General features: G+C 42.7%; 1 protein-coding gene across 1 annotated transcript in view; it reads right to left on the minus strand.

The window, feature by feature from the left end:
- LOC117802444 (thrombospondin type-1 domain-containing protein 4-like) overlaps positions 1–16,030 on the minus strand; it is a 181,015-nt gene that overhangs the window by 26,668 nt on the left and 138,317 nt on the right. Inside the window, exon 5 of the mRNA XM_034661695.1 lies at positions 9,171–9,307. Coding sequence (XP_034517586.1) covers positions 9,171–9,307 — 137 coding nt within the window. The remainder of the gene's footprint in view (positions 1–9,170; positions 9,308–16,030) is intronic.

Here is a 16,030-nt window from a genome sequence, read left to right on the forward strand (position 1 = left end):
GGGAACAAAATTTGCCACTGCAAAATGTGTCTCTTTGGCATGTGAATTATTTTAGGCTGATTATTTTTAAGAAACAGAAGACTCAAGAAGTTTCTCTTTGTTACCTTCCTACTAACTGCCCAAAAGGATTTAGATAGAGGACATGTTCCAGGAAGGGAGCTATTGCCACAGATAACTATAGACTGATATACACAAGAGGTATGGTAGACAGGGAGGACCCTAGCAAGGCCTGTTTGAGCAGTCTTTTCTGTCCCATTGTTTCAGGATGGCCCAGCAAACACTTACTCTTTCCTTCTTCCTGTGAATTGCCTTCCTTCTCTTTGAAGCCCTAGTCCTGTACCTACTTCTCCTTGGTCCAGAATGACATAAATATCTCATTTTGCCTGACTGTCTTTGGAATTTCTCATGTTTATGTGGATTTCCCATAAATACATAATTAAATTTGAATTTCTCCGGTGAATCTGTTTCAGGTCAATTTAATTCTTAGATCAGGCAGAAGAATCTTGAAGGATAGAATAAAATTTTTCCTCCCCAACATAAGTTTCAATGCTGGTGTGTTTTATTTCTCTCAAAAATGTATGTTCCAGTATTCATGTATGAATAGACATACAGACTAATGGAAGAGAATTTAAAAAACCAAATATATGCTTACATACATACATATACACAGTAATAAAGAGGGAGCCTCAAAATAGTGAGGGAAAGATTTATTCAATTATGGTGAGGCATAACTGGGTAGCCATCCAAAGAAAGTATAACTGAATCCATACCTCAAACGATACACTAGGGTAAATTCCAAATAGATTAATATAAAATGTAAAAATGTAAAAGCATAGAGCCATAAATTAGTGAAAGAAGACTTAGAAGGATGTCTTTAAGCTTCAAAGCGCATACAGTAGGTCTTTCCATGACACTAAATCTAGAATCATAAAAGAAGGAATTGCCAAATTCACCATTTAAAAAATTTAAAACTTCTTATGGCAAAAAATAAACAAAACCTTATGATCAAAGGCATAAGTCAAAAGGCTATTTAAAAAAAAAAACACTTGCAATTTATATAATAAAAAAAACTCTTTCATGTATGAAAAGCTCCACAAATTAAGAAAAACATCAACAAACCAATAAAAAACCAGATCACAGAAAAGGAATATAAATGGTTCCTGGGTCAGGAGGGCAGTGCTACTGGGAGGAGGGATTAGAGAGGGGCAGGTGAGGTGCCTAAGGCTCAAAATTTAAGGAGGCCCTGGGAATTTAATTTCATTAGATACCTCCTTAAATTCTGCATCCAAGGCACCTCACTTATCCTACTCCAGGCCCCTAAATCGTTCTTAAACATACGAAAAGATGTTCAACCTCACTCAAAATAAGATAAATGCAAATGAAAACTACCCAAGATACTATTTTTCACTTATCAGATTGGCAAAAATCCAATGTTGGACAACACACCACCCACAGTTATCACTGGTGGGAATGTAAGTTGTTTCAACCACTCTGGAGAGCAACTTGCCACCCACTAAGCATTAAAATCACAAATACATATGGACTCTTGACTCACTTCTAAGAATTTATCTTACAGATGCTTGCAAACAAGTAAAATGACCCCCACGCAACTGTATTTATTGCAGATTTGCTGGTAACGGTAAGACTGGATGTGCATCCTAAATGAGCATCATCATGGTTAAACAGACCACGGTTAATCCACGCAGTGCAGTGCTATGCAGCCATAAAGGCAAGAAGGATATCATTTAGATATTGAAATGGAAAGCTTGCCAAGGTATGTTAAATACGAAAAGCAAGGTCCAGAAACATGTGTGTGACAAGCTGCTCTATGTGTCAAAAAGAAGGAGAAAATAATAAATCGTGGGCTTATACATGCATAAAAATATCTGCCTTAAAAAAGATGATCAAACAATGATTATTTTCAGCATGGGGAGCTGGGCAGATAGGGGACAGGGGATCATACTTTTTGATGTCTAAGTCATGTGAATTTATTTATCTATTAAAAATATGAAATACAAAATTTAAGTATTTTCACCTGGCACTTGTGTCCTCAAATACCTATTTCCACCTAGATGTCTGACACGTGAAGCTAGCAGAGCAACCCACGACTCAGTTTGACCTAACTTTTGGCAGAAATTTAAACGAGATGCCCGGACTCATAGTTAGGATGATAGGATTCCCCTTCATATCTTCACTCAGACTTTTGGCTCTACTGGAGTCATCATCAGGCTCAGCAGCCTCCATTAAGGAAGGTGTCAGAACTTACAACAACATCACCAGTCAAGAATATGAGCTGATTCAGCGAGAATGTGCAGAAGGAAAGCAGGCGACTGCCCCCCTCAGCCTTGTGAGTCTGAACAGAGACTGCCTGGGGTTTCCGTAAGCAGCACGGTTTTCTGCATCCCTAAAATGCTATTCCGTGCCTTGTGGAATAACCGCTTGTGGGGTCGAGCTTGTGTGAGATGAGTGTTGCATAACTTTGCAGGGTCTGTACGTAACAGGTCATACCCAGACGGTGCTTCTAGTCTGTGATTGGTTTAGGGGTGGTGATGGGGGTACATGGGGGCAGAGGTGGGTATTTGGCCCAGGGGACTCTTCTGAAGCTTCCTCTGAGGTCTCAGTTACAAGTGCCAGTCACCACCCCTGCCTGTTTAGATAGAACACTTCTTTAAGTTCCCTTTGGGGGAATGCTGCCCATTCCTTCAGAAAGTTAGGGGGAAGGAGCCCTAAAATCCTCTCTCTGGTATAGGAGGGACCACCAGGAACAGCAGGTTGAAGCTCTGGACACCCTATCCCAATCTTACCTGGGAAGCCACTCTGTCATCTGCTTTCATATTGGAGATCCTGGCTGACCCCAAAATTTGCTCTTAGTATCATCCAGTTTCCAAGAGAGTCTTTCTGGGTGCACAGAATGACTTCATGGAGGTCTCTCTATTGTTAAAGCCAGCACGTGTTCAGGAATATGTGTGGGCACCTTGGAGGAAACAAGTCTGGCACCACCAAGAGGAGACTAGATTAACCCAAGGGCAGAGAGCAGGGGGAAGACACGAAGGGTTCATCTCCGAATCTATGAGCTCTAGAGCACTGCTTAGGTACTGGGTCCTGGGCTGGAGACTTGGCGTGAATTTTTGGCCATTCCTGGGGACCTGCAGGGTCAGTAACATCTCGAGCCCTGCCCTTCCCTATAGTTCATCTAGGGTATGCCTCCTCACCAGCTCGCCAGCCCAGCTCCCCCATCAATTTCATGATGCTCGTCAAAATTCATAATTCTTTTGCCTCTTAACTGACCTTTTCTCTTTATTACTTTTTCCATTAGATTTTAAGCTCAATGTGGGTAGGACCATGCTCATCTTTTCCACTGTTTTATCCCCATATCTGGCACACTGCACAGCAGTGAGCAGTTAAGCTTATTTGTTGAATTAATTAATAATCCTATAATATTGCTTAGGCTGTTAATATTTAATTAGTAAGTATGCTTTAAGAAATCTAGCCAGAATTTTTACGTTAGTAGCGGTCCCAGTGATTGAAAGTGAGAAAAAGTATAGATAATGGAAAAGAAGTGCATATAAAAAGGCAAATCTCATCAGCTTTCTTTTAGGTATCAGTTTTAGATGTCAAGAGCCCTCCAGAGAACAGGGCCTGGGATCCAACATTTCAATGCTTCTTTAATCCTGTTCTTGATTATTTGGAGGAAAGGAGGTTACACAGCCAGTTTCTAACTTGTTTTTTCACTCACTCTTTCATACATTTTAAGAATATTTATGGAATAATCTTAACATGTTAATTAAGCACCGAGGATACACATACGCACCACTCTCATTCCCTCTCCTATAGGTGTTCAGACACATGTCAAAATAACTATAACATAACATGATAAGCATTTCAATAGTCACAAGCAGAGAGTCCTTTTAGAACAGTTTGCTGGGGGTGGAAATACAAGAGGGAGTCCACACAGTGTCACGTAAGCTTAGCATTCAAGCAAAGTAAAACTCTCTACACTATTTCAAGGCTGAATCATGCAGATGTCCAGCAAAGGGAAGAATACTTTACCCAATACAATTATTCTCTTGGTTTCACTCAAGTGGCAACAGAACTCTAAGCAAAGTGCACAAAATAGAGCCAGCAACCAAAAGGGGAAATAAATACAACTTAGGGCAAGCAGGCAGAGAAGTGAGCAGGGTCTTCCCATTTGGCTCAGGAAAGCGCAATAGTGGGTTACAAGGAGGGTGACAGGAATTCGGGCCTGAACACAGGCAGGCACACTCACACATGTGCACACACCCATTATGTCATCCTGCTCCGTCAGGGCAGCGTGCTGCTCCAGAGCTTATCTCTGAACATTTGGAAACGGTTACCTTGCTTTAATTCACTGAATAAATGTGAAAGTGTCTGCGGCTGTGTCCAGATTGAAGGCGAGCAGTGTCCCAGCTGGGAAAGGAGGTGGGAAGGTCCCCGCTGAGTGCGGGCCGACGGGGCGCCGCAAGAGTCACCCCACGTGAAGGCGATGACCAACCCGGGATGAGAGGCGGTAGCTCGAGGGCAGGAGGGCTTCTCCCTCCATGGAAGGCACCGTCGGAATGTGTACTCTCTCACTTGCTTACGTTCTTCCTGCCCTAGCTCTGAAGGGACTCAAGAAATTCAGAGTGAGGGAAATAAAACAGGACGAGGGATCAAGAGCTTGGCAGATGTTAGAATTCTCCCCGACCTCTGAGGCCTGGGGTTCTGGGGATGCGGCCAAGGGGGCTTCATGTCCTTGTTTTATCTGCACTCAATTGCCCATCCCAGCCAAAAATGAGAAAGCTCTGTGCTGGTTTCAAGACTAATTTCATTTGCTGAAGTCCAGCAGACTGAGTCACCGAGACCTCAATTCATTTACACATTTATTTTAAGCACCTATTCAATGGTAGGCATTTTGCTAAAGCGAAGTGCCTGGAACTGCTCCCAGCTTGCTGGGTGGTAGGTGGGGGCAGTGGGAACAAACAGTTACAAGAAGCAGGAATGGAAGAATAGACACAGTGCTCAAGGGGGTCAGCCAATGGCTTCTGAGCAGAGTCCACCCAGTGGACAAGGGTGGCCACAGAACGGCACTGGGGGCTGAGGGGACAGTGTGTACATTCTCGTGGACGCACAACCCTGCAGGCCAGCTGGCTCAGGGAGTAACACGTCCCAGCCCAGACAGCACCGGGGGTCCAGGGAGGCCAGGCAGGAGACGGATGAGGAAGGGCCTGGACTTTATTCCACAGGGGAGCGGGAGCCACAAATGGAATTTAAGCAAAAGAGACACATGTCCTGAGACATGTTTTGAAAAGGCGGTCTGTTTTGGAAAGAGGCAGTGAGTACAATAAACTCTGAAGAGGAGAGAGATCTAAATAAAGCACATGGGTTTCTTCCTATCACCTATAAAGTACTCTTCCTATTCTGATGAACACTTCAGCCTAAAACACTAATGTGAATAGTCAACCTCTGTGTGGCCCTTCGTGCGTCTGACTCAGCTCAGTCTCACAGTGCTCTGTAAAATGGCGACTGATAGCTCCTACCGAGGAAGCCATTGCAAAGACGGATTGTCGATATCATCGTGCACGTAAAGCACGCAGCGCAGTGTCTGGAACTGGTCTTCTCAGAAAAGGCTCCTTGCTGGCCACATCAGCTCCAACACCTTGCTCCTCTGAGGTTTCCCATCGGCCTGTTTATTATCACAAGGTACTTCCTCAAAGCCTGTTCCTTCCCCACCAAAGACTCTTTGTGGGGCGGGGGGGTCTTGGGGTGGTTCTCACTTTCAGGGTCATTCAAGTCTAGGAATCTGAGGCTTCTGTAAGCCTGGTCTCCAGGGAGTTAAGAGTATTTTTTTTTCTCTTCCTTGTCTTTTACCCAAGTGACCCCGTTCTTTCAAATGCCTGCTATGCCACCGAAGAGAAACTTTCATCTAGGTTTATTAAGTGCTGAGCAAAAATAATACATGTGTCATCAAACTACTAAAATCCAGAGTTATTTAGACAGAGCTGAGATCAAGCAAGAAAAAAAAAATCACAGCACAGTTAATGTGATGCTTAATGATAGACATTGTTACCGTGCTCTCCGTTAATTAGATATAAATGCTACTTTGTTCCCATAAATGACAATAATGATTGGGCAGGGCTCGAAGTGTCTCAGAGACTTCTCTGAAGAATGTCCAGATGTTCCTATTTGATGTCTACAGGGAAGGGGTCGAGTTGAGGAGGGGAAGGTCTCTGTGGGCTCCAGATACATTCTCTTGCTTGAGGAAAAGGCAGTTCTTTCCCCTCAAAGCCTATCTGTATGCAGTCCTGAGCCTGAAGACAACTTTTGGGATCCTTCTGTCCCTGTCAAGAAAAAAAAAGTCTAACCCAGCACTGAAGGACTATAGAGGGGCCCCCATTTTGTCTGGCCCTCAGCCCCTCATCAAGCCAGTCCTAGGACGTCTGCGTTCTTCCTGCCCCTTTTCCAACTCTTGGATCTAAAGCACAGAGGAGTTCCAGCAACAGGGTAAACACAGGCTGGCCAGCTGGTGCTCTGCCAGCCCAGGAACAGAACACTGCAGCTTGCATGGGCTGGGCCTGAAGCCTTTCTCTGGCTTAGTGTCAAGGGGGACAACACCCTTCTCTCTCAGCTACTCTTTTGTGGGTTTAGCTCATATTCTTATTTGAGGCTCATCACCTTTCATTAACTTTTGTTGCAGACCTGGGTTTGCATTTGGACTTTATGTGGCCAATGGAGGCTTTCTGGAGCCATTTCAGATAGAGACACTCATGTTCGCAAGTGACAGCTCTCTCAGCCACAAGTCAGCAAGGCAGAGATATCAATTTGAATTCTGGGCTTCCAATCAAATATTCAAAAAAGGACACTGTACCCTTTGAAAGCTGCAAAGTAAACAAAACTTGGGCCTGGGAAGCAAATGTACTTCTGATTATTCTAAACTGAAGTTCTAAAGGGTACGGGATAGTCAGTGATTCCAACAACTGCAAGGGAGGGAAATTTCAGGCAAGTGCACAGAGAACAAATACGGAGTAATATCAAAGCAGCCCTTGTAACATCAAATTCCTATTAATCTACTCACATCCTGGGGAATGTTTATTCCGATCTTTTAGCAATTATCATCTGCAAACTATGCCGCCCTATAGTCTGAATGGTTTTCGACAATTAGTAAGTATCCATACCCACGTCCTTACAAGTGTTTGTTTTTCTTTCATATCATCAGGTCACAGACACTTAATGCAACGCTAGGAAAACATGCTCCTCCAGTGGAAAGAGCCCACATTTCATCTTCCTTCCAAGTCATGACACCATTCTATACGTATATTTCTGAGTTTTGATTAACTGTATTTTTATCAAAGTGTTCTTTAGAACTTTGCCACTTGAGGACCAGCAGCATCAGCATCACTTGGGAGCTTGCTGGAAAGGCAGACTGTCCCTTCCCCAGACCGGCCAAATTAGCATCTGCAATCCCCTGGCATTTCACCCTACAGTGTTCTCACGAAAGACAATGTGAGTTTCACAAATCTGTAATCTACCAACAAACAAATGAACAAAGAAGATGCTTTTGCATAGGAAACTCAAATACAACAGGACATATGTGGATATACACAATGTATTAACACTAATAAATGTCAGCATGCTTACTAAATGCCAGACCAGGAGGTAGGTAACACCCTCCTCATGTGTTAGAGGCACAGAGCACTTATGTAACCTGCACAAAATCACACAGTAAATCACACAGTGGAAGAGGCAGGATTTGAATCCAGGTGGTCTGACTTCCGTGGGCATGTTTTTAACCATCACACTCCACCCCCTCCCGGCAGTGTGCACCTGCATCCAGGAAATGAAACAGCTCTGACTCAGGGCCTAAAAGAAAAAGCTAGGTTGCTGTAATGCCCACCATTTCAGGCTCACATTTAGAAGCAGAGACCATATGAGCTGGAGATCAAAACCTCTAACATAACCCTCTTGGGTATGATCCGAGGTCAGCGATGCACGGAGAGCACATGTGGAACTCTGTAGTTCCCCAGATGGGGTGGAAAATGGGGGCCAGACAGGACTGAGCCCCCACTGTGCTTCCCATCACGCTCCCCTGTCTCTTCCATGACACACCCTACCTCTCTTGGGGTTTTGCTCTTCCAAAGACCTCTCCCACCCATCAGATAGCCAATGACAGCTGCTCTTTTCTTCACTTTCACTGAAAATCTGAGAACATCCGTTCTGCTTGAATAAGTCATTTTGGGTCCTATTTGAAACCTCATTAAAAAAAAAAAAAGAGTCTGGCAGGGGAAGACTGTACTTATACATCACACATCAGTAGCTCTTAAACTAAACAATGACATAACAGGTCATTGGTATAACAGGAACTTTCAGACGTAATAACAAAAGAGCTCTTCCTTGTGAAAATCAAGCCTGCCAGCTACTGGACGTTAATTAAGACGGCGTTTTAGTCTGGGCTCCAAAGAGTCATGTACCTGCCGGGGTCTTAGCTCCACTCCTACATTTATAGATGCAAGAAGGGTGGCAGTCCAGGCCCAAATTCATGTGGCCATGGAATCTGTGCCATCTCATCGAAGGTGCCTAGTGCTAACCGAAGGGTTCTTCCTGGCACAGGTTAGCACCCCACAAGGATGCTCTCAAGCCCCAAGTGTTTGCAGAATGTGGGGCAGGGAGTTCCTGGAACAGACTTCGCAAGTCCAAAGAGGCCGAGAACGCTTCCTGTTTAAGGTACAACTCTGCTACAAAAGGCACTGAACCCCTTTCATTTGGAAGCCTGCCCCATCTGGTGGGAGGCAAGATAACACCCTGCCCTTAAAATGCCACCCTCGCCCTCGTGATGTGAACAGTTTCTTCACGGACCCAGCAATGCCTTTTTCATAATCTCCACTTCAGAGGGAAGGAAGGATCGCTGAGTCCCCTTTGATGCATGTCGTGTAAATATAAATCACTTAATACCTGAAATGCCAGCCCAAGCTATGGAAGACGTCCTACGATCAAACACACAGAAGAGGACCAAGCTGCCCTAATTGAGCCCACTTATCCCAGAGCTCGTGGTTCGGTGCTCCGTGGGCCGTGGGGAGGGAAGAGATGTCATAGCCTGGCCGCACACAATGGAATCGGCAGTTCCAGATCAATCACACGGAGAACGTGCTACAAGACACCCAGTCTGGGGCACTTACCTTGCACTGCCCAGACACGCAGATGGCCGTGCCATTCTGGTCACAGGGAGTACCATCAATGACCTTCTCAGCTTGCCGGACGTAGAAGCGGTAGCCCATTGCCTGGCAGTTCAACTCACACTTCCGGTTGCCCTTTACTACCAAAAAAAGAAGCAAAAAAAAAAGCATCTTTTTTTTTGCTTCCGGTATTCCTTACTGAGATAAAATTCACATAACATAAAAATAACCATTCTAACCAAAGTGTTCAATTCAGTGGTTTTTAGTATATTCCCAATGTTGTGCAACCATCACCACTAACTAATTCTAGAGCATTTCTATCACCCCAAAAAGGACCCCTGGACCTGTTCGCTATCACTCCCCCCCAAGACCCTGGCAACCACCAGTCTATTTTCTGTCTCGGATTTGCCTATTTTGGATGTTTTGTAATCACACACTCCTTTTCATAAGATTTTATTTGAGAGAGAGAGTACGAGGAGGGAAGGGGCAGAGAGAGGGAGGAAGAAGGAGACTCCCCGCTAAGTAGGGAGCCTGATGTGGGGCTCGATCCCAGGACCCTAAGATCAAGACCTGAGCAGAAGGCAGAAGCTTAACTGACTGAGTCACCCAGGCACCCCATAATCACACATTTTTTAAAACTGTGCTGAAGTTGTGACATCTCCTCATATTTGATGGCTGAGGGAAGGGACTGGGTCTTGATCTACTGGCCTACAACAGAGATTCAGTGCTGAGCAGATATCATAAAGGGATTCTTAATGCATCTCACAATGCAAATAACAGACTCTAAGAAATCCTCCCATGCTTTAACACCGTCGTAATTACATCTTACTTATTGGCAATCACAGTGAGCACAGAATTTTTATGTTCTGCTTTAAAAAATTTCTTTTTACTGAATATCTATGCAGTTATATCACCTTTATGCTCTGTTAAATGGCCGGAGTTTCCTGTAATAATTTCTCCACTATGAGATATTTAAGTGGTCTCCCCATCACCTTAGGCGGAAATCCAAAGTCCTCAACAAGAGATAAAACATCTTTCAAGAGTTGAACCTTGCCTACCTTTCACAGTCTCCTTTCCTACTGCTCCTCCCTAAATCCTTGTTCTGTTCCCAGCTAAGCACTTCTCTGTCCGGCTACTGCTTAACTGTTCCTTCTGCCTTTGCTTCACTGGCTAGTACCTGTTTCTACTTGGCTTTAGTTCCCAGGTCACCACCTCTGGGAAGCCCTCCGTGGATCCTGATCTTGCCTACACACCCATCCACCTGATCCGGCCCCCTCCACGATAAGATTAACCAAACTTGAGGGCCCACGGGGATGCGTCTGTCGTATTCACTTTTGTACCCCCAGCACAGTACAGAGCACAGAGCAAATGCTCTAACAAGCCCTGAGGAATAAAAGGAGGAATGAATAAGTAACTAGTGGCCTTTATTTATTTATTATTTATTTATTTTGGCTTCTCTCCTCTCCCCCGACCGGATATATTCCACCATGGAGTCTTTCTCTCAATTTCTGTTACTTCACACAGAGCCTGGTATACAGTCAGTGCTTAACAAATGCTAAATTAATGAATGCTACCACCAACACCTTCTGAGCAATTTAGCTGCCTCCAAAATAAGGAGAAAAATTTTCAGGCGAGATATATTTCCATATCCAAACACACAGACGAGCCAAGTACACACTAATTTTTTTTTTTTTAACTGTTTTTGGAGACAAGACGAATGCTGTGCTCAGCCATAGACAGCATGTTCCAGGGTCATGCCTTTGTCTGAAAATCTGATTACTGGATTGGATAACATTGACTTTTTCCTACACAACACAATACATCATATTTTCCCTAGTGTGGCTGCCTGACTGTCATAGCAATGAACTTCACTCCAAAGCCATTGAAAACCACTAACAGAAAATAACATGGAGCCTCTGGGACCACAAGGTTTAGGGAACACTGAGTCTTCTATGTACTCCAAGCTCTATCTTAGAAGTCAAGAGACAGGTTTTCTTACCCTGGCTGCCCAAAGGATATAAGAGGTGATCTCGGGAAAATCAAAGAACACCAAAGGTGGAAAAGCACCTTTGGGAGTTATCTAAAACCAAGCCATCTTTTCATGGAGTGAAAACACAACGCCACAGCAGGCCTAAGAAAGGAGGTGACAAGGAGTAAACTAGTCTACAAAGCTTGCTTTCGCAGGTCATCAATCTACCCGGACACTGCTTCCTCCTTCCCAGCTCCTCGCTTCTGAGGTGACAGCAGGAACTATCCAAGTGCATTACATTTTAAGTAATAAAAGTGCCTGAAAGGCAGCCTCACACGGGGCGAGGGTTTGGAGTTCTCACTTCTCTTGGCTTTCTCCCAACTACCTCTAGCTTTTGGGATACTATCTTTTGCAGCCACAATTTTATTTCCCAATATTCGCAACCGTATTACAGAAGAACATTCTGAGAACAAAAGACATGGCTGAATGTGAGACAATTATGGCAGAATCTCTGAAGAGCTACATGAAAGCAACCTGGAGGACTGGCCTTAGGTCTGGGTTCCTCCTACCTGTGTTCCAAACCAGCCCCTAGGTCTGACCCTCTGCCTATGTGGCTTAGACAGTGTCCCTGCCTTCTCAGACTTGCAAGAAGGGAAAAGGGGGCTCTAGCAAAGAACTGAAACCTGCAGACAAGGGACTGCCTAACACAACTGCCTAGAATCCTGCTGCCTTAGCAATACTCAACCTGGTGTGTCTCATGAAAGTCCATAAGGACTCACTTCTCGGCCCCGCATACACTCCCCAGCCACCTTAAAATTCCACATAAAAATATATTTGTCGGGCCTCAGATTAAGGTTTTTCATGGATAATCACTTCATTACTTTTTTTTTCCCCCATGAATACAAGTACAATTCTCATGCTAAGAGCCTCTTCTCCAAGCAGATTTTATCATGGTTGTATTGGTTGCAGACAGAGGAGGAAAATAGAAGAGTGTCCATGAGCAGGGAGCAATGGGCTGAAAGCAAAGTGGGCACATCTTTCTCTCCCTGATTCTCTTAATGCTCTCCCTCTCTGCTCTCATCTGCTCCCCAAATGTCCTCCCTGCCTCCAAAGGGAACACCTTTATATTCCACACACAGAAGGGGAGATTCTCAGTGTGTCCCAGGACCAGAAGCACAGCATCACCTGGGAACTTGTTGAAAATGCAAATCCTGGGGCCTCACCTCCAACCCCTCCTACAGGAGAAACCCTGGCAGGCTGTATTTTAAGGAGCTCTCAGGGTGACTCTGGGGCAGTCAAGTTTGGAGCCACAGCTCTAAGGAAAATCAAGTAGTGAGAAGGCTTGGAGGCAGCTGACTATTCTTACTTTGAATCCAAGATGTTCAAATTCCACACCTAAATTTCAAAGGTAATGTAAGCACTATCTGTAATCACATTTAGAATATTGCCGGTTATCTGGATCCCTGATGGTAAAAAAGCCCTCATTGTTAAAAAAAAGTGCTGCAGATTACACAAGAAAATTTAGGTGACTTAGAAGAAAGCAGCTAACAGAGAAAGCTGCCCTCAAATAGGTCACTCACTGAACTGTGTTCCCTTGGAAAACCCACTGATAAAAGAGTAAAGACATTTTTTTAAAGAAAGACTTAATTTGAGAGCGAGAGAGGGAACACGAGAGGGGGGAGGGGCAGAGGGAGAGGGAGAAGCAGGCTTCCCACTGAGCAGGGGGAGGGCTGAGCCACGCAGGGCTCAATCCCTGGACGCTGAGATCATGATCTGAGCTGAAGGCAGATGCTGAACCGTCGGAGCCACCCAGGCACGCCACGAGTAAAGACATTTTTTAAGTGATAAAGGACAAAGAAAATAGAAAAGGAAATAACACTTATAAAATTTGGAAGGTAGGAAGCAAAAGGACCCACGGAAATGACAAAGCAGACCCAAGAAAACTGAGTCTAAGCAGGAACTGAAGCAACCAAGTCACCTAATATTGTTGCATCTTCAAGAGATAACTTTGGAAACAGGGCAGAAAGCAGGCCTAAAAACAGAAAAATCATCTGTAAGTGTGGTTAAGAAGTAATCAGAGATTCCACTTTCCAGAATGGTTAGCTCAAAGCCTTTGAAAATTGACTCCTTCATAAAAGCAACGAGAATACTGTCAAAAGACAGCTGGAGTGGTTATACTATTATCACACCACATAGACTTTAAGATAAAAATTGTTACTGGAGACAGATAATAGCATTTTATGATGACAAAACAGTCAATCCATTAGGAGGACAACAGAGCCCCAAAATACATGAAGCAAAAACTGGAAGAACTGAAAGGAGAAATAGGTAATTCAACAATAACAGTTTGAAATGTTGATACCACACTTTCAATAATGAACAAATCAACTAGACAGAAGATCAGCAAGGAAACAGAAGACTTGAACAGCCTTATATACCAACTAGACCTAATAGTTGTCTATAGAACATTCCACCCTACAACAGCAGAACGCTCATTTTTTCAAGTGTACATGAAACATTCTCCAGGAGGGAACAAATGTTAGGTCATAAAACAAGCCTTAATAAATTTACAAGGACTGAAATCATACAAAGTATGTTCACTCACCACAATGGAATGAAACTAGGAATCAAAAGCAGAAAGAAATTTGGAGATTTAAAAAAATATGTGGAAATTAACATACATCTAAATAACTGATGAAGAAAAAAAACCAGAAGGAAAATAAGAAAAAACTTTGAGGTAAATAAAAATAAAAAGACAACACACCAAAAGTTATGGGATGCAGCTATAGCAATGCTTAGAGGAAAATTTATAGCTATAAATACCTGTGTTAAAAAGAAGACCTCAAATCAATAACATAATCTCCCACGTTAAGTACTAGAAAAAGAACAAACTAAACCCAAAGCCAACAGAAGGAAGAAACCTAGAATGGAAATAAATTACATAGAGAAGGGACAGACGATAGAGAAAAATCAATGAAACCCAGGACTGGTTTTTTGAAAAGATAAGCAAAACTGATAAACTTTTAGACAGACTGACCAAGAATGAAAGAGAGAAGACTCATAATACTAAAATCAGGAATAAAGAGGGAACATTACCACTGATTGTACAGAAATAAAAAGGACTTCTAACCAGGGCAATTAGACCAAAAAAAAGGAAAAAGCATCCAGATTGAAAAGGATAAGTAAAACTATCTGTATTCACAGATGACCTGATCTTGTATATAGAAAAATTTTTTAATGCACCAAAAAACTATTTGAACTAATAAAAAACGTCATCAAGGTTACAGGATATAAGATCAATATGCAAAAATCAATTATATTTCAGTAAACTATGAATACGAAATTAAGAAAACAATTCCATTTACAATAGCATTAAAAAGAATGAAATATTTAGGAATAAATTTAACACAAGAAGTTACTGAAAACCACAAAGACTTATACACTGAAAACTACAAAATATTTTTGAAAGAAAGTAAGAAAGACCTAAATAAATGGAAAGACATCCCATGTTCATAAATCAAAAGACTTAATATTATTAAGATGGCAATACTCCCCAAATTGATCTACAGATTCAACACAATACCAATCAACATACCAGCTGTCTTTTTGGCAGAAATTGACAAGCTTTTCCTAAAACTGACATGGAAATGCAAGAAACCAATAGCCAAAATAACCTTGGCAAGAGAAAAAGTTGGAGGACTCATACTTCCTGATTTTGAAACTTACTACAAAAGCACAGCAATGAAGACAGTTTGATACCATAAGGCCTGGCATATAGATTGATGGAACAGAATTAGACTCCAGGAATGAACCTTTATGTATATGGTCAATTGGTCATTGACAAGAGTGCCAAGACAATTCAAAGGGAGAAGAACAGTCTTTGCAATAAATAGTGTTGGGACAAGTTTGCATATCTACATGCAAAAGAATAAAGGTGGACCCCTACCTCACACCATATGTAAAAATTAACTCAAAAGGGAACATCAACCTAAACGTAAGAGCTAAAACTAAAAAATTCTGGGGCGCCTGGTGGCTCAGTCGTTAAGCGTCTGCCTTGGGCTCAGTGCGTGATCTCGGTGTCCTGGGATCGAGCCCTGCATCAGGCACCTCCACTAGGAGCCTGCTTCTTCCTCTCCCACTCCCCCTGCTTGTGTTCCCTCTCTCCCTGGCTGTCTCTCTCTCTGTCAAATAAATAAAATCTTTAAAAAAAAAACTAAAAAATTCTTAGAAGAAACATAGGCATAAGTCTTCATGATAGTGGATTCAGCAATGGTTTCTTAGATGATATGATATCAAAAGCACAAGAAAAAAAGAAAAAAATAGATAAACTGAGCTTCATCATAGAACTCCATTGAGGAAATAAAATGATGATGCAAGGACTGGAACAAAATTTTTGCAAATCATATATCAGATAAGGCACTTGTATCTAGACTCTATAAAGAACTTTTGTAACTCAACAGTAAAAAGACAATTCAATATGAAAAAATGGGCAAGGAATTTGAATAGACATCTTTCCAAGGGAGATATATAAATGGCTAATAAGCACATGAAAAGATGCTCAGTATCATTGGTCATCAAGGAAACATAAGTCAAAACCATGATGAGATAGCACTTCACACATATCAGGATGGCTAAAATTAAAAAGACAATAAGAGGAGATGTAGAGAAGTCAGAACCTTTGTACAATGCTGACAGGACTGTAAAATGAAAGAGTTTCTTCGGAATACATTTGGCAGTTTCTCAGGATGTTAAACACAGTGCTACCATATGACCCAGCAATTCCACTTCCAGGTATACACCTATGAGAAATGAAATCGTACTTCAGTCACGTCATAGTGCAATTCGCAAATATTAGATCCAAGGATACAGTATTGAAAGCGGCCAGGGCAAAGAA

Source organism: Ailuropoda melanoleuca, chromosome 5 (genome assembly GCF_002007445.2).
Source record: "Ailuropoda melanoleuca isolate Jingjing chromosome 5, ASM200744v2, whole genome shotgun sequence".
Classification (NCBI taxonomy): Eukaryota; Metazoa; Chordata; class Mammalia; order Carnivora; family Ursidae; genus Ailuropoda; species Ailuropoda melanoleuca.